This window comes from Hippopotamus amphibius, chromosome 8 (genome assembly GCF_030028045.1).
Source record: "Hippopotamus amphibius kiboko isolate mHipAmp2 chromosome 8, mHipAmp2.hap2, whole genome shotgun sequence".
Lineage (NCBI taxonomy): Eukaryota > Metazoa > Chordata > Mammalia > Artiodactyla > Hippopotamidae > Hippopotamus > Hippopotamus amphibius.
This window is the reverse complement of record NC_080193.1, coordinates 116,135,693-116,154,129: the sequence shown is the minus strand read 5'-3', so window position 1 is coordinate 116,154,129 and position 18,437 is coordinate 116,135,693. Positions and strand designations below refer to the sequence as shown.

The window sequence follows — 18,437 nt, the reverse complement described above, 5'->3', positions numbered from 1 at the left end:
GATTTTCAGTAAAGCTATAAATATTGAGCTTTAAAAAAAAATAGGTGCTATGTTTTCATTAGCTGCCTAGGTTAACAGGTCTATTTCCATTCAGCATTGAGTAGTCACAAAGTAACATTATATCCTCTTAAAGATACTCTTAACTAAGGGACTCATTACCATTTTCTATGATGTATAAGTTATAGCGAATATTGTGAGTATCATGACAAATGATTAACTCAGCTTTTAGGAAAAAAATCAGGGAATTAATAAGTGCAAAGGGATATAAAATTACTTCCATAGTAGGTATGAGTGTTAGTGATATGCTAAAGGCATCAGTGTTTTCTTTCCCAGGAGAAGCATTGGGTTTGCACCCAGTATGCTATTTCCAGTTTTCTGTTGAGCTGTGACGTAGTCTTAAAATCTTGAGACACTGTTGAACACGTCAGTGCTTTGAACAGTCATGCTCTCGCCGTGCAGTCTTTTTTCACTGTCTAGATTTGTATTAACTTGTAGTGATCAAAAGAAGATCTATATTGGGGACGACAACCCTCTGACCTTGATTGTTAAGGCTCAGAATCAAGGAGAAGGTGCCTATGAAGCTGAGCTCATCATTTCCATCCCACCGCAGGCTGATTTCATCGGGGTTGTCCGCAACAGTGAAGTAAGCAAGCTGCCTCTTTAAAAATCGAAAGGCACTCATAGTTCTCATTAACATTAATGATCTGCTCCCATGTTTACTGTAGTACAAGCATAGCCGTTCTACCTAAGGCTAAATTGCTGGACAATAGAGTGCCTATCTTACATAATTCCTTTCAAGCCTAATACTTTGCATAATGCATTGATAGGACGTTTTAAAAATTGCTAGCTAAGTGCCTGAAACAAGGTCAGATGGATAAAGTGTCTAAGCCTGGCCATCAGATAATTTTTCGGAGGTAATATGGTTCTGTATCTAAGTCCTCTAGGGATCGTTCAGAAACACTTTTACATTTGTATGTGGCAGTTGTACGCAACTCTGATTGCCCCCGAACCCCTGGTTGTTCTAATAGATGCATTTGCTTTGTAAAGCAAGATACTGAAACATCCAGCTGCGTGATATTGTCTAGGAGCTTTAAAGTTTTATTATGGCTTCTGCATTTTCTTGGTCGTTAATTTATTTTCCTTTCAATCCTTTGTTCTTTGTCTGTCAAAGGCCTTAGCAAGACTTTCCTGTGCCTTTAAGACAGAAAACCAAACCCGTCAGGTAGTATGTGACCTTGGAAACCCAATGAAGGCTGGAACTCAAGTAAGACATTTTAATTAAAAGGATCCTTTTTTTTCTTTTGTAGAGAATAACATATTTTTCTGTGGGTTTGTCTGTAGTAGTTTTTTTATAAACACTTCAAAATAGTGTCTAAAGTGGTTTTGATTTAGAATGTAATAATTATCAGAGTTTAGTTTTGATTAAGATACTAAAGTAATGGGTTGTGCTCTTGCCTGTATTCAGTAAGCTGCTCATCACTTTCAGTTTGATAAATGGATGAGAACATGGTTTAAACTAAGGACTGAGATTGTAACTTTGATATTTTAAACTAATGCGTTAATGCATCCTTAAAGCTACTCTGACAAATACTCTGTCATTCTTAGGTGAGTTAAAATGGTCTCATTAACTTGAAACCTATATGGTCATCCCAATAGGATCAGGGGGCACAGTGGTTGGATCAGGCTCCCCTTCAGGTGGTGAAGGGAGTTCAGGAGCTTGAGAAGAAGCACTCAGTGGGTCCCTTACCAAATCCTCTAAAAAAGGAAACAAAAATATACCTTGTAGAATTCCTATTATCAAAGGAAAAAAAAACCCAGCAGTATATTTCATGTTACCTTTTTGATAGAATTTAATTTAATAGCATATAGATATTGGTAATTTGAAGATCTATGATAATATGGGACTAAATATTGCATATCTACCCTTATAAACAACATCTGTCCTATTAGATGTTGTTTAAGGGTACAGACTTGCGAATATGCCTAGAGCTCTAGTGTGCAACCTAGCGATTATAGACAACAGTATGATATTATAATCATCAAACTTGCAAGAGACTAGATGTTAATTATTCCAACCAGAAAAAAGAAATGATAATTATGTAATGTGACAGAGGTGCAATTATCACTAAAGTGGCAATCATAACACTATATAAATGAATCAAATCAACCTTAAATTTACAGTGTTCTATGTCAAATATATTTCAATAAAAATAAATATTTCATATTTCTTTAAATATATTTTCCATTAAAGTCATTATTATTTCTAAATGTGGTCTCCTAGTGAAGAGGGCTTGAACAAAGTACCCCAGAGTTGCATTTTTTCACACGTGTTTAGCACAGTGTCTCATTAAGAAGTGAGCATACTTTTCATTTTGTTATAGTCTCATTCTCTCTAGCTTTCTGACTCGCTGCTCACTCAGTATGGATAATTCCAGGTTAATTCTTGTGGCTGCCTCCAAGCTTTGTGAAGTGGGAGGCAGTTTGACAGAGTCCCCTAGAAGGGTCATTTTTAGATGTCATTTATATGACCCTCAGATAGCCTGCTTTCTCTCACCTTGTAGCACAGTTGTTTTCTTCAGAATAATTTCCCCCCTCCAGAAGTTAAGATGTTTGTTATTGATGGAGTTGTGAGTGGCATGGAGAAATTCTGCTTCTGGCCCTACATCTGTCCTTTTTTAGCCAAGTTCTCTCACTCTTGTAAACCATCTGTTTCTTCCTTCCTGCTCTGTTAACACAAGTTCATGTTAGCTTCCTGTCAGCAAATTATTGTGCATGGCTACTATACTTTCACTGAGTCAACAAACAGTTCCTCTTGCATTTTTCAGAAAGTTAATATTAGTTAATAGTATAGGGAGAGAGTTAATATTATAAGGAGATATAATTATGATTAATCATTGTTGTTAAACAGGCTCCATTATGGATTGGCCCAAGTATCTTAAATAACAGAGATTTGATAGACGATCAGACTTAATTATCTTTGCTAGAGTACTTCCAGTTTTATTGTAAGTTCAGCAAAATCCTGTTTTAGACTGTTTTTTCTTTGGACATGGGATTTGGAATTTCACTAATTTGACATTGTTCTAACTAACATTATCATATCCTTTCCTCCTCCTTCAGCTCTTAGCTGGTCTTCGTTTCAGTGTGCACCAGCAATCAGAGATGGATACTTCTGTGAAATTCGATTTACAAATCCAAAGGTATGAAAACAACTTTTTTTCTGTTTGTAATAACTACTGAGGAAATATATTTGGTATAAATATATTATGCAGTATACTTTTTATGGAACAGGATAGACTAAAATTTTAGTACTTAATTATAGCATTTTAAAATCAATATTTACATCATAAGAATAATTGTATTGTTGCTTTTGAGTTTGTAAAACAAAAGTTAAATAAAAATCATTTTGGAATTAAATGCTAATGAAAATAATTATTTTGCTTTGTACAGTTTGTCATTTCTTTATTGCTTTTAATTTGTTCACTTTTAGTTTTGCTGTTTGCCTCTGTATGATATTGATGTTGATTATGTTCAATTCAGTCCTAAATATATTTTTTTCTTTTTCAGCTCCAATCTTTTTGACAAAGTAAGCCCGGTTGTATCTTACAAAGTTGACCTTGCTGTTTTAGCTGCTGTTGAGATAAGAGGGTCAGTATGATTACCCAGTTGAGTATCTAATTCTCATGATTTAAACTACTTTAAAAAGTAGTTACTTCTTTTTAGATGTCATTTTTATGACCCCCAAATAGCCTGCTAGGCCCCCTAGTTTCTTTTGGATACTAGACACTCCATGTTCCATGGTGGTCCTGGGCTTATTCCAAAGCCCCAAATATTTATCTGATAATCCTTTGAAAATAAACCAGACATGGCAGAAGCGGCACAAAATAAATTTATTTAACTTTTATGCAAAAGTTCACCTGGTATCAATTCACCTGTTACATTAGATTCAGTAAAGAGTAGTTTGTATGTCCAGCTGTGCATGTACAATACACATATAGTTTTGGTTTTGTTTTGTCTTTTAAATGTATGGTGGTTTGTTTTTTTTTTTTAATTAATTCTGAGTTTATTCATTTGGATACTAGGTACTTTTGAAAATGAACTGACCGTATCATTTTGATATTCATGGTAGGCTTTCTTTGGTCATTGTTTAGAGTCTCAAGCCCTGATCATATCTTTCTTCCAATTCCAAATTGGGAGCACAAAGAGAATCCTGAAACTGAAGAAGACGTTGGGCCAGTTGTTCAGCACATCTATGAGGTTTGCAGTTGTTGGATTTAACTGATAACCTGATAGAAAGCCAACAAAAAGAGGAACAGATAGGCTGCTTTTAAAAAACAAGTTTAACTTTTATGTAAACTCTGAATAGTTTAAGTATGTACCAGAGATTTCTTTGAATTTTTTTGCCTATTCTTAAATTCATTTTTATTAGACAAGTAGCTTCCAGTGATAAAAGAAAGCTGTTTGTACAAACTGTTGTTTAAAACCAATTAGTAAAAAAATAATAATAAATAAAACTCATTAGTTCTACTTAAATAAAAGGAATAGGTCATTGAGTGAAATTTTGCTTGTGTAGGAAGAAAATTTTTTATGCCACTTATCAGTAACTTTTTCATATTTTCCTTTTTTGTTTATACATTCATCCTGACTTATACTGCCCTACGCAGAGGCAGATGTTGAGTTTGATTCTTTTGCATAATCATGATCATGTTGTAATATTAGAGTAACTATGGAAACTCTGCTGTTATTCAAATCCTGTCGCTTAATGATTCCTAAAGTTGATGTAGGGGAAGGATTAAACAATAGATTTTTGCCCAAAGTATTTACATTTTCTTCTCTTCATTAGCTGAGAAACAACGGTCCAAGTTCATTCAGCAAGGCAATGCTTAATCTTCAGTGGCCTTACAAATATAACAATAACACTCTGTTGTACATCCTTCAATATGATATTGATGGGCCAATGAACTGCACTTCAGATATGGAGATCAACCCTTTGAGAATTAAGGTAATGTGCTTAATAGCAACTGTTTATTATGATATTCTATTGCTTTTCTTTCTAAATCTATAAAAGAAATGCATGAAATAAAACAATTGTTTTAATAATAAATCTGTGAAAATATTTTAGTTCATAATCAGTACACTGTAGATTAAATTGTTTATTTGTGTAGTGAGTGAGGGTGAATTCTGTGAAGTCCTAGTGAACCACTTTTTTTACATAGTGTTAGTGAGCCTCCGGAGATATTCTTTCTTTTTGGCCACAATGCGCGGCTTGTGGGATCTTACTCCCTTACCAGGGATTGAACCCACACTCTCAGCAGTGAAAGCACGGAGTCCTAACCACTGGACCTCCAGGGAATTCCCATCTGAAGATACTCTTAAGTGACCCAGTTTGACTTTGGTTTCATCACATAGTGGTTTATTCACACAATATGTGTAAAAGGTGTTTGGATGTTGAAATTTTTGTCTCTGTGATAAGATAAAACATTTTACTCTTGGCTCTTTTGACTTGACTTAGAAAAATGTCATTTTATGAAATTCTATATGCTTTTGAATATCATTGAAAATCCTAGCACATATATTTGGATAAGAAGCTGTTGCACAATTTAGAGTGAGGAAAGTTAAGAAAACAAAGCAAAAAAAAAATGTATACTCATGATTGACACACATCACAAATGTACACTATAAAGTTTCAAGTTGTTTCTGTGTACTTTATCAGTTTCCCTTCTAGCTGTGCAAGGGGAGAAAAATAATGGCTAGGCAGAGGTAATTTTTTTCCACATATTAAGGTTTCTAATCTTTATTTTCTTTGCTTAGTTTTAGCCATATATTAAGTGGTCAATTTTCTGTCATACTAAATTTTTAGTCACTATATTTTAGTCACGTATAACAATTTTTGCCAAAATGTCAATGCAAAATATTTTCCATTGTTGTTTACCACCAGTTTATTAATGTAATCCTAGATCTCAAATTCACAAACAACTGAAAAGAATGACACAGTTGGTGGGCAAGGTGACCGGAACCATCTCATCACTAAGCGGGATCTCACCCTCAGTGAAGGAGATGTTCACACTTTAGTAAGTGCCATTTCAGCAACAAGCACTTTAAGTATTTTAAAGTATGTGATTATAGAACTGATGCCAAAGAACATTTCAAAAATAACAACAGCTGTGCTGGAAAGAACTCCATATATTTTTATACCGTTCAGTCCTCTTACTTTCCTTGTTCCTAATCGAATTAACACCACATTTTCTTCAAATGATCTATCTTTGCAGATTGCAAATAAAAATATTTTATGTTCTGACCTCTTTTTCTGACTGTACTCCTTTAACTGACCTCTTTCTTGGTCTCACTCTAGTCTTTGAAGTTTCTGTTCAATATTACAGAAAAAGCCAGAAGGCCTCCACAAAAATAATTAGCATTACGATCAGCTTTTGTTGAGTCAACCTATCTAATGACTATAACGTTACAGAGAGGTTTGTCACTTAAGTGTTTAAAATTTAACAGATCTGCAAACCATCAGCTAGCAGAGAACCTGGTATAGTGTTTGTGATCATTAGCAATCACCAGTTACTTTCATATCTCCAAATGCCATGCTTCTTCATAGTTCTCATTCAGCTCAACTGCACGGTGACTTTTTGGCACAATTAATCACTTCCTCCTTTGTGAAGCACTCCTCTTTCACTTCTGAGACACTACTCTCTTGGTCCACCTACCACAACTGACTGCTTCTTCTTAATCTCCGTTTCCAGACCTTTAAGCTCTAGAGAGTATTCCAGGGCTCAGATCTCAGATTTCTTGTCTGCTCCACCTACAGTCGTTCATTAGATCTGTGCAGTCCAGCGTCATAGACACCAGCCACTTTGCGAGTGTTCAGTAGCCACATGTGGCTAGTGGCTAGCACTTTAGGACATGCAGGTGTCTCCACGGTGATGATTTCTGTCATTGTAGAAGGTTCTGACAGTGTCACATGAGATGATCTTATCGTTCTCATGGCTAAGTACCATTTCTGTATAGATGACTTTGATTTATATTTCCAACCCGATCCTCTGCATTGAACTCCAGACTCCATTATCCAACTACCTACTGGAACTCCTCTTAACTATTTTTTTTTAAATATATTCATTTATTTATTGGCTGCATTGGGTCTTTGTTGCTGCACGTGGGCATTCTCTAGTTGCAGCGAGCAGGGGCTACTCTTCATTGTGGTGCATGGGCTCCTCATTGCGGTGGCTTCTCTTGTTGTGGAGCACAGGCTCTAGGTGTGCAGGCTTCAGTAGTTGCAGCGCACAGGCTCCGTAGTTGTGGCTCACGGGCTCTAGAGCGCAAGCTCAACAATTATGATACATGAACTTTGTTGTTCCACGGTGTGTGGGATCTTCCTGGAGCAGGGATCGAACCCATGTCCCCTTCACTGTCAGGTGGATTCTTAACTACTGTGCCACCTAGGAAGTCCCTCCTCTTAAATATTTAACAGGAATTTTAAACTTAATTCTAATAACATACCCTTGAGTTTTCCCAACTCTGATCTTTCTATGGTGTTCCACATTTTAGTAAATATCAACTCTGTTCTCTGTGCAGAACCTGGGCATCATGCTTGACTCTTCTTTTTCTCTCAAACTTCATGTCCTACATATTTTAGCAAATTCTATCATTACCTACTTTCAAAACACCCAGAATGGGGCCCCGTCTTGCCCTTTCCACCACTGCCACAGCCTAACCCAGAGCACCTTCCTCTCTCACTTGAACTATTGCCAAACCTCCAGTTGAACTCCATGTTTCTGCTCTTATCCCCATAACAGTCTGTTTGCCACGTGGAAGCCGTAATGATCCTGTTAAAAGTAGGTCAGGCATGTCACTCCAGTGTCCTCCCATCTAACTCAGAGAGAAACCCAGAGCCTGCAAAGCCTTCACGCCCAAGAGGTTCCAGGCCCTTCTGCCTTGCTGCCTGCATTTTCTCTTCTTACTCTGCTCCTCCCATTTTGACCACCTTGCTTTTCATTGAGCAGACAGCGCCAAGCCCCACATTTTCTACCTCCTGGCTTAGAACATTTGCTCTCCCATCTGCCTGGAATGCAGATAGCCCCTGGCTTCCCCATCTCCTTCTGGTGTCCTTAAATGGCAGATTACAACCGGACTTCCCTGACCAACCCATGTGAAATAGAAGTTCTTCTCTGCCTTCATCCCACTTTTGATTCTGTACTTTCTATCCTCCTATAGAATCACATTTTTAAAAAATCTGAGACAAAACTTGCATAAAATTCGCCATTTTACCCATTTTAAGGTACACAATTTAGTAATTTTTAGAACAGTCACAGCACTGTGTATTATCTAATTCCAAAACATTTTCATCACTTCGAAGAGAAACGTTGTGCACTGAGCAGCCACTGCGCGTTCTCCACTACCACTAGTCCCTGGAGACCACTAATCTGCCTTTTGTCTCTGAGGATTTGTCTGTTTTGGACATTTCATAGAAATGAAATCCTACAAAAATGTGGCTTTTTGTGTTTGGCATCTTTGACTTAACCTAATGTTTTTAAGGTTCATCGTGCTGTAGCATGTGTTAGTACTTCAGTCATTTTTGTGGTTGAGTAGTATTCCATTCTGTGGATAATGCCACATTTTGTTTATTCATCAGTTGATGAATATTTGAGTTGTTTCCACATTTCGTCTATTTTGAATAGTGCCACTGTAAACATTCATGCACAAGTTTCTGTGTAAACATATATTTTCATTCTTTTGGGAATAAATCTAGGAGTCTAATTGCTGGGTCTGTTTTAACTTTTGAAGAACTGCCAGGCTGTTTTCCAAAGTGGTTGCACCATTTTACATTCGCAACCAGCAGTGTATGAGGGTCCCAGTTTCTCCACATCTTTGCCATCACTTGCTATTGCCTTTAAAAAATATGTATATTTTTTGATAGTCATCCTTTTCAGAGTGAAGTAATATCTCATTGTAGTTCTATTTGGATTTCCCTAATGCTAATGATGCTGAGCATCTTTTCGTTTGTGTATCTTCTTTCAAGAAATCTCTATTCAAACTCTTTGCACATATTTAAATTGGGTTGTTTGCCTTTCGTTATTGAGTCATAAAGAGTTCTTCATATATGCTGGATACTACCCTTATCAGAGCTGTTACTGCACATATTTTCTCTCATTCTGTAAGTTGTCTTTTTTACTTTCTTGATAGTATCCTTTGATGCAAAAAAGTTTTTAAATTTGAAGTCCAAATTTCTTTTCTCAAGTCTATTTCTTCTTGTGTTGCTTATATTTTTACTGTCATATTTTAAAAACCATTGTCTAACCCAAAGTCATGGAGATTTACACCTGAGTTTTCTGGGTTTTTAAGTTTTATTTTATTTTTATTCTTATTCTTATTATTTTAATATTCATTCATTCATTCATTTGGCTGTACCAGGTCTTAGTTGTGACATGCAGGATCTTCATTGCCACGTGTAGGATCTTTGTTGTGGCATGCGGGATCTTTAGTTGTGGCATGTGAGCACTTAGTTGTGGCGTGCATGCGGGATCTAGTTCCCTGACTAGGAATCAAACCTGAGCCCGCTGCATTGGGAGCATGAAGTCTTAACCACTGGACCACCAGGGAAGTTCCTGGTGTTCTAAGTTTTATACTTTTAGCTCTTACCTTTATATTTCTGATCCATATAGTTAATTTTTGTATGTGGTGTGAAGTTGAGGCCCAGATTCATTCTTTTGCATGTGGTTTTCCAGTTCTTCCTGCATCATTCTTTGGAAAGACCTATCTCTTCCCTTTAAATAGTCTCGGCTCAGGACATGGAAGCAACCTAAATGCCCATCAACAAATGAATGGATACAGAAGATGTGGCATATATATACAATGGAATATTACTCAGCTATAAAAAGGGATGAGATGGAGATATATGTAATGAGGTGGATAGAACTACAATCTGTCATACAGAGTGAAGTAAGTCAGAAAGAGAAAGACAAATATTGTATGCTAACTCACATATACGGAATCTAAAAATGGTACTGATGAACTCAGTGACAAGAACAGGGAAGCAGATACAGGGAATGGACTGGAGAACTCGAGGTATGGGAGGGGGCGGGGGGTGAAGGGGAAACTGAGAAGAAGCGGGAGAGTAGTACAGACATATATATACTACCAACTGTAAAATAGTCAGTGGGAAGTTGTTGTATAACAAAGGGAGTCCAACTCGAGGATGGAAGATGCCTTAGAGGACTGGGGCAGGGAGGGTGGGGGGGAATCGAGGGGGGGGCGTCAAGGAAGGGAGGGAATACGGGGATATGTGTATAAAAACAGTTGATTGAACCTGGTGTACCCCCCCAAAAAAAAAATAAAATAATAATAATAAAAAAAAAAAAAAAGATATACGTACCAGCCCTGCCTGGAAGAAATGCAAACTTAGGAGATCCAGTCCAGGGCTAAGAGTGAGGTAGTTATGGACTCAGAACTACAAGGCTTTTGATTTTAGCCCTGGCCTCACCACTTACTAGCTCTGCCACCTGGGACTGATTGCCTGGCTTCTCTGTGCCTCAGTTTCCTCATCTGTAAATAGAGATAACACCAGTATGCAGTTCAGTTTTGTTGAGAGAATGAGCTACAATAATAATACCTGAAAAGTGTCTAGTGTGGTGCCTGCTACATAGTAAATGCTTCATAAAAGTTAATGTTCTTGTTGATAAAAAAAAATAAATAAATAAATAAATAAATAGTCTCGGCTCCCTTGTTGAAAGTAAATTGACTGTGAATGTATGGGTTTATTTCTGGATTCCCAGTTCCATTCCATTGATCCTAATGTATCCTAATGCTAGTACCGAATTTTTTTTATTATTGTCATTCTGCAGTAAGTTTTGAAATTGGGGATGTGTGAGCCCTCCTAAGTTTTCTTCTTTTTCAAGATTGTTTTGGCTAGTTGGGGTTCCTGACAATTACATATGAATTTTAGATTAGCTTGTCCATTTCTACAAAAACAGTAGCTGGAATTTTGATAGCAGTTTTATTGGATCTATCCCTTTGGGAGTATTGCCATCTTAATGTTAAGTCTTTCAGTGCTTGAACATGAGCTGTCTTCTGTTTCTTTAGGTCTTCTTCAATTTCTTTTAAAGATATTTTGTAGTTTTCAGTGCACAAGTCTTATACTTCCTTGGTTACATATTTTATTCTTTTTGAATGCTATTTAAAACAATTTTTTAAAAATTTCATTTTCATATTTTTCATTGCTAGTATATAGAAAAACAATTCATATTTGTATACTGATCTTGTATTCTATACCTTTGCTGTACTCATTTATTAGCTTTAATAGTTTTATTGTGGATTCTTTAAAGTTTTCTGTAAGTAAGATTCTATCAGCTTTGAATAGAGGTAGCTTTACTTTTCTTTCCGATCTGGATACCGTTTATTTTTTTTTCTTGCTTAATTACACTGGCTAGAACCTTCTGAACAATGTAGGATAGAAGTGTCATGAGTGGGCATTGTTGTCTAGTACCTCATCTTAGGGGCAAAGCATTCATTCTTTCACCAGTAAGTATGATATTAGCTGTGGGCTTTTGATAGATGCCCTTTATCAGATCAAGGAAGTTTGCGTCTGTTCCTAGTCATCAGCTGGAGGTGTCTCTTACTGCATAGCACTGTTCTGAGGTGTATGCAAATGACATGGCTAATGCAGTTTGACCAGAACGTAGAAGGTGGTGGATATTTATTACTTTTGACTGTCTGCCTTCAAGTTACTGATAAAAACACTTGAATATGGCAAAGACCGTTGACATGCCGCTTGATTTCCACAGGTCTGACATGGAATAATTATTAAAGATTCACTCCGTTTCTTTTTCTTTTCCATAGGCATATTGTGATCTGATTTTCGTGTCTTACTAAAATCACCATGCCCTGGCTTTGCCTAAAGAATATTGAGTTCTAGCTGTAAAAATAAATATTTTAATATTATAGAGCTTGTCCTTCCATAACAAATCACATTAAAACCAACCCCTTCATAACAGGAAGCATTCATAGATTTAACTATTAGCCTGTTCATTTTGAACATTATTGTTGTAAGGCAGAAAAATCTAGATCATCTCTTTAGCCTTCACATAAAATTAGTCAAATGTCTAATTTTCATACGTTGAAGAGATGATAGAATGATCTTTTCTTTTAAATAAGTGATTTTTTGGCAGGGTTGTGGAATTGCTGAATGCTTGAAGGTTGTCTGCCAGGTGGGACGACTAGACAGAGGAAAGAGTGCAATCCTATACGTAAAGTCTCTGCTGTGGACCGAGACCTTTATGAATGTAAGCGGGCAGATGTGGCATTCAGCAAACTTACCCATTTTTTTTGAAGAAATAAAAAAGGGCTGACATCTGAAAATAATTTTAATGTTATTCCCATCTAGAAGGAAAACCAGAATCATTCATATTCTCTGAAGTCGTCGGCTTCATTTAATGTCATAGAGTTTCCTTATAAGAACCTTCCAATTGAGGACATTTTCAACTCCACATTGGTAAGTCGTTCATTTGGGGAAATGGGATAAATGCACTCAGTTCCATACCACAGATATTTTTATTTTATTTTAAATAATGGCAGTTAATTATTTTGGTAATTTATTTGAATGGATTATAACCTAGTTTAATATTACTGTTTTACTCCCCCATCCCAGAATTATTAAAGGTAGACCTTTTACTTTAGCATCTTACCATATGTAAGATACTTAGCATTGCTAAATTTCATGGGGGAAAATTTTGGAAATTTCTTTAGAAAGTTAGAAATTAACTGCAGTAAGTGAGGGCATTTTATAAATCTTTAATTTGAGGATTAAAATGGGACCAACACATAAACTGGGTTGGATTATTTAAAAGTCACTTCAAAGGCAGTCAGAGGTTAACCTGCTGAGAGTTGAGTGTGTGTGTGTATGCTGTTGATACCAAATGTGTAATCATAAATTATCACATACTAGAAAAGAAAATAATGTGAGTAACATAGACATAAAATATAGTAGACGTTCATATATTTGTTGAATTGATTCAGTGAACTGTTTTTAAAACTCAAGAACTTTTTTCCCCCAATAGGTTACCACTGATGTCACCTGGGGCATTCAGCCAGCACCCATGCCTGTACCTGTGTGGGTGATCATTTTAGCAGTTCTAGCAGGATTGTTGTTACTGGCTGTTTTGGTATTTGTAATGTACAGGGTAAGTGATGGACTTAGGAAGAGAGGGAGGGAGGGAAAGCAGAAGAAAAGGAGAAGGGAGGGAGAAAAAGAGGGGAGGGGAAAAAAGAAAGGGACCTTTATTGATGATGTAAAATGAGCACTCCTTATCATTTGAAGGAAGAAAAATGGAAGTAAGTGCCACTTAAATTTTCTTGGTCATAATATGGTCACTCAGAATACTTTCAATATTCTTATTGATGTGGCAGTAATGTTAGTTTTTTTTCCAACTGACAGATGGGCTTCTTTAAACGTGTCCGGCCACCTCAAGAAGAACAGGAAAGGGAACAGCTTCAGCCTCATGAAAATGGTGAAGGAAACTCAGAAACTTAAGTGATTTTTAAGTTACGCTACATCCTGTCCCATTAGAAGTACCAGCTTCATTATAGATTTTAAAATTTCCTTCATGAGGAATAAAATTCCAAGACGGTACTGCTGATGCTGCCCATTGGCATTAACCACAAAGTGAGAGCAATGTTTATCAACCTTTTCATCATAACTAAGTTCAGACATACATTTCATACACATCCACTGACTCGTATTTTTAAGTATTTAATTAATAAGATTTCAAGTGATAGATCTTCTTCAGTGTACATAAAACAGGTAGTACCTGAGTTACCACTTTATCTAAAATAGTACCTCCTACAATTATTGTCTCTGATTTTGTATGTTGGATTTTGTTTGTTGTTGTTTTTGTTGTTTTAAAGCAATCCAAATTTGGACCTTAGGATCCATGTCTTTTGTGCAGATACTTAATGTTAATACACATTACACTACAGTTGAGTTTTCAAGCTAACTTTATAATTGCATAAACTTGGATTTTAATATTACCTATATGGTAGAACTTTAAAAAAAAGAAAAAAGCATGATCCCATCAAAACTCTTTTCTGTAATAGCAAAGGTCCAGTTTTGTTTTAATATGAAAATTGAGTACATGCTATTGAGTTTTTATTTATATTTTTATCCATAATCCATTTGATTACATTTTATTTTGTGTTAAGTTTAAGTTCTATTTCAAATCCATTAAGTCAACTTATACTAAAAATTAGTTTTAGAAGCAAAAATGCCTCTTTTAGTGTAGTCGTTGAATTTCTGCTAAACGTCATGATGCTTGAAGCCATATGGAGTTGGAAATCGTTTCCAGAGTACATTTATTCCATTGCATTAGTCTGGCTATATACAATACAAAAAAAAAAAAAGGCATTTAAATTAAAAGACTGCGTTTGTAGTTCTTAGACAGAGTTGCTTATTAGTAGTTTGTTCTTAGATTAGAGCAAGAGTTTTTAGCTGGAATTAATTTATTTTCCTCCTATATGTGTATTTTTCCTTACATTTCCAAGACTGTTACTGAGAATGTGTCAAGATCAATGAGGAATCTTTACAGCTTACAGGAACCTGCACTCAACCTCCCTACCCTGCAAGAAATCCTTGGAATTGCAATTCTTAAAGCAGCTCACTGGTTTACTTCTAGCAGTTAGCGTGATGCTACTCCCATGGAGATGACCTCAGTTGAAGCCAGGTGTAACATGTAAAAACCAGTCTCGGCTATCAAAATGACTTCTTAGAGGTTATTTTATAAGCAATTCAAGTTATTGGAAACCTTTTTAAACTTTCTTAGGTTTATTAATATAAATTACTTTTCTAGGATTTTTAAATAAAAGCTGCACAGGTGGCAAGTTGTAGTTTTATAAGTCCGTAGGGTGATGAATCTTCTAGAGGAAGATATGAATTATTCACAGTTCCTCCAGGCCTGGGGATAGCTATTCATTATACCTATTTTTTTGCAGTTACATCATGTTGTGCATTAGAAACTGAGATTCAGTAGTTTTTTAACTACTGTCTTCATTAGGCAATGATGAATATTTCCCTTAAATAATTGAATATTTTTCTATGTTTTTAAAAAAATTGAAATTTATCTTGCCATGTCTTTGTGTTATAACTCCCTACATAAGTGCCTAAGCTAGAATATATTCATAAAATAGAGGCATATGTAGATGAGTTAAACAAGTTAAAACATTGACAAGACCCTATAGCTAGCTTTAGTGATGTTCAAAATTAATAGGTGTTGTAATATAGATTTTATTAGTAGCTCAAAAAATCTTAGTCATATGCAATAAGTATTTTTATTACCAATAAATTTAAAGTTTTTTTAAGAAAAAAGTATTTTTATCCTAGGGCCTGCCACCAGATAGTCACTAAGTTGGTCTAGAGTAATGTTCACCTTACCTGTTTTCCCACCTAATAGCAGTCATTCCTGAAAGTGTCTGTTGGATAGAAAGTCACTCTTTCAAAAAAATGTTACTATTTGCTTTTGCACAATCTATTCCTTTTATGGCCTCTTATCTCAAGGTATAATCTTTTATCAGAGATTGAAGGAGGAGCCAAAATAGCTCAGTTGGGAGACCATTAGAGGGGAGGAGATTGAAGAGTGTTGTCATGGAAATTAACATGATGTTTTAAATTGCTCTTATGAAATGTAGTTTAAAGCAATAGTATTTTCTTTAAGAAAAATGAAGATTTATATCTGTACAAAAGTATGGTAGGAGTATAATTTAAAAACCTAATCTTTGAGGAAAATGTTTGGGAAAATTTGGGATTCTTCTTACCCTAAACTAGCATGTGAATGTTTTGGTTAAAATGTCAAAAAATAATCACTGCTGTGTTTGTGGTGTATGGAGAATTGAAAGCCATTTTGAGTGTAAAATTCTTATAATATGATTCACTTTAAGAAAACACGTATGGTTGGGGTTGAGAATATTTAAAACATTTGATATTGGTAAGAAATATTGATACTGCTGTTGATTTCTTATATAGGCATTTATTTCAGAGTTGATATTTTGAGAAACATTTGTGTGAGGGACGCTCTTTCCTTTTCTTCCGTTTACCTTTTTCTTGTAATTAGTGATTATTGTAATTCTAATTAAGTTCTTAATACTGAATTGTAAAACAATTAATCAAAATATTACTGCCACAGTTCTACCTGTTATGAAACTACATAGTCGTAGTAAATTCTCATTAGTACTTTACATAAAGAGAAAATTCAAGTATTAGAGACTATACTGGCTTCCTTAAGAGGATGTGAAAGATTTTTCATAGTGAATCATGACCCTAAGAGAGATTTATGTGGCAAAAGTATAGAATATAATAGATCAGCTGGTTTTTTATAAGGCAAAGAATTGTAAGCTGATTGATGTTCCTGTGTTGCAGAAGGTAGTGTTGAGCTTGGCAAAGAATAAGTCATACTTGGAATACTTGTGTATGACTGTTTTATCTCAGTCACTGTGTTAATGCTCTTGGGTAGCTTATATATGTGATAGTTTGATTAATAAGAAAAAAATATAAAATTTGAAAATCGAACATAGGATCCAAAATGGTGAATGAAATAACTTAATACTCAGTGCTTTGGAGAGTATTTCTTTTAACTTGTTGGTAGGCTAGTTTGAACAGTGAACCTATGGACATGTAGCACGCATATATGCTTGTATTTCATTGTAATTTCTGATACATAATGAACTTCTTGGGAGAGGTACTGAATCTGATTTTTGTTGTCATTCTTCTCAAGTGCAATATAACAATGTAACCAAACCTAGATATTTCAAAGTCATTATTAATTTAGTAAACCTAATCTAAACGGAGATTTATTAATATTTTTGTTAGCAGGAAGGGGTGATTCTGAGATGGATATACGAATGAAGTTATTTACCCCTAAAAGGTCCATTTTACACTTTATTTCAGGCTGGACGTGAACTGTTTCCTACTAGTTTTGAAACACTTTGTAATATCTTAAAGTAACTTGAAAGCTGTGTATATCAATTAATTTCCTACCTAAGTAACATAGAAAGTAATTTTCTTTATTTAGCTCTCTGTGATCACCCACATTGGGTGAGACATAAAATGAATGTCTTCTAAAATTTGTCATTTGCTAACTTGATTTGAGTTAGTGAAAACTGGTACAGTGTTCTGCTTATTAGTTTCCACTGTGTAACTTGTGTCTGTTCAATAAACTTGAGCATATGGTGCCATTTATGTGCAAAGACTTTATATTTTGCTTCTGTTATGTTGTTTTGTTTTGTTCTTTAATCACCTGAGCCAGCAGTAATGCACTAAAAGGATGACCTCAAAGAGGTGACACACTTCTTTGAAAGTCCAAATTCTTAAAAGTGTTAGTTTTTTGAAAAAAGATGTTGCAAACAGAGGAAAAGGAACCTAATGATAAAATACACCCATTACAAATCGTAGAATCATAGACATTTAAAATTTTAAAGGGGCTTCCAGTTTCAATTATGGCAAAGTATCAGCTAAAAGCTTGTATCAGATAACAGTGAATGGAAGGATGAATAGGAAGCAGAAAAGAAACTTTTGAAGACACTGCAGATGCTAAAAGCAGGCAGAAACTGGAGGGAATTTGACTCAATGAAGGGAACCATACTTTCCCCTGAGGTTACTCTCTGTTGTGTGGATGGAATGCAAGTGGAAAAGTGCCCTCTCATTTCCTAGAAAGATGGGACTGCCATCATGGCTAGAAATTGAGGGGGGAAAGGGAGGAGCCACACTGTGGGTAGGGGGAAGATTTTGCCCTCAAAGCCTTGACTGACTCTGACTCTGACTCTGCTGTAGTGAGAGCCCAAAAGGAAAACAACAGATGGAAGTTTTTTTTGTTTTTTTTTTTTGTTTTTTTTTTTTTTTTAATTAATTTATTTATTTTTTTGGGGGGTACACCAGGTTCAATCATCCGTTCAGATGGAAGTTTGAAAGAGCTGAGCAGTTATTCCATCTACTTCCAATGCAGGAGAATCAAGAGACTGTAATTCAGGTTTTACCCAGTGACAGGGCCTTGGAAACACCCCAGTCTTTCCATTGAAACCCCAGAAGATCTATTTCTTGGGAATAAATACTACATCCCAAGATTGATTGATTCACCCTAGGACAAAGGGCAAAACCAAAGTGTCCCACCCTAACACAGCATGAAACCAAGTTTCCACAAGTTTCAGGTGATCCACCTGAAATTTCATTGTCTGCTTATGAAGGCAGTTACTTTCAGGGGCAGGTAACACAACCTGAAGACTGCAGTGTATCATTCATAAGGTCATGTGTGTGTAAATGGGAAGAGAGGAAAATGTGATCCATGGCTTTGAGAACAAATAGTCAACAGAAAGAGACCCCCAAACAATTTAGCAGGCATGACTTTAAATAACCGTGGTTAAATATGTTAGAGTCTATAGGAATACATGAAAATTATGGATGAAAA

At 35.6% G+C, this 18,437-nt stretch overlaps 1 protein-coding gene across 4 annotated transcripts in view; it reads left to right on the top strand.

Annotated features, from left to right (window-relative positions):
- ITGAV (integrin subunit alpha V) overlaps nucleotides 1-17,223 on the top strand; it is an 86,130-nt gene extending 68,907 nt beyond the window's left edge. For 2 of the 4 annotated variants that reach the window (XM_057747263.1, XM_057747260.1), the window contains exons 20-30: nucleotides 496-643; nucleotides 1,172-1,264; nucleotides 3,118-3,197; nucleotides 3,565-3,645; nucleotides 4,149-4,254; nucleotides 4,841-4,999; nucleotides 5,955-6,068; nucleotides 12,162-12,275; nucleotides 12,377-12,484; nucleotides 13,050-13,172; nucleotides 13,427-17,223. In XM_057747263.1, the coding sequence (XP_057603246.1) occupies nucleotides 496-643; nucleotides 1,172-1,264; nucleotides 3,118-3,197; nucleotides 3,565-3,645; nucleotides 4,149-4,254; nucleotides 4,841-4,999; nucleotides 5,955-6,068; nucleotides 12,162-12,275; nucleotides 12,377-12,484; nucleotides 13,050-13,172; nucleotides 13,427-13,522 (1,222 nt within the window). In that variant the 3' untranslated portion in view covers nucleotides 13,523-17,223. The remainder of the gene's footprint in view (nucleotides 1-495; nucleotides 644-1,171; nucleotides 1,265-3,117; nucleotides 3,198-3,564; nucleotides 3,646-4,148; nucleotides 4,255-4,840; nucleotides 5,000-5,954; nucleotides 6,069-12,161; nucleotides 12,276-12,376; nucleotides 12,485-13,049; nucleotides 13,173-13,426) is intronic. The other 2 variants (XR_009055238.1, XM_057747261.1) reach the window with 2 other exon arrangements.
- The last annotated feature ends 1,214 nt before the right edge of the window (nucleotides 17,224-18,437 follow it).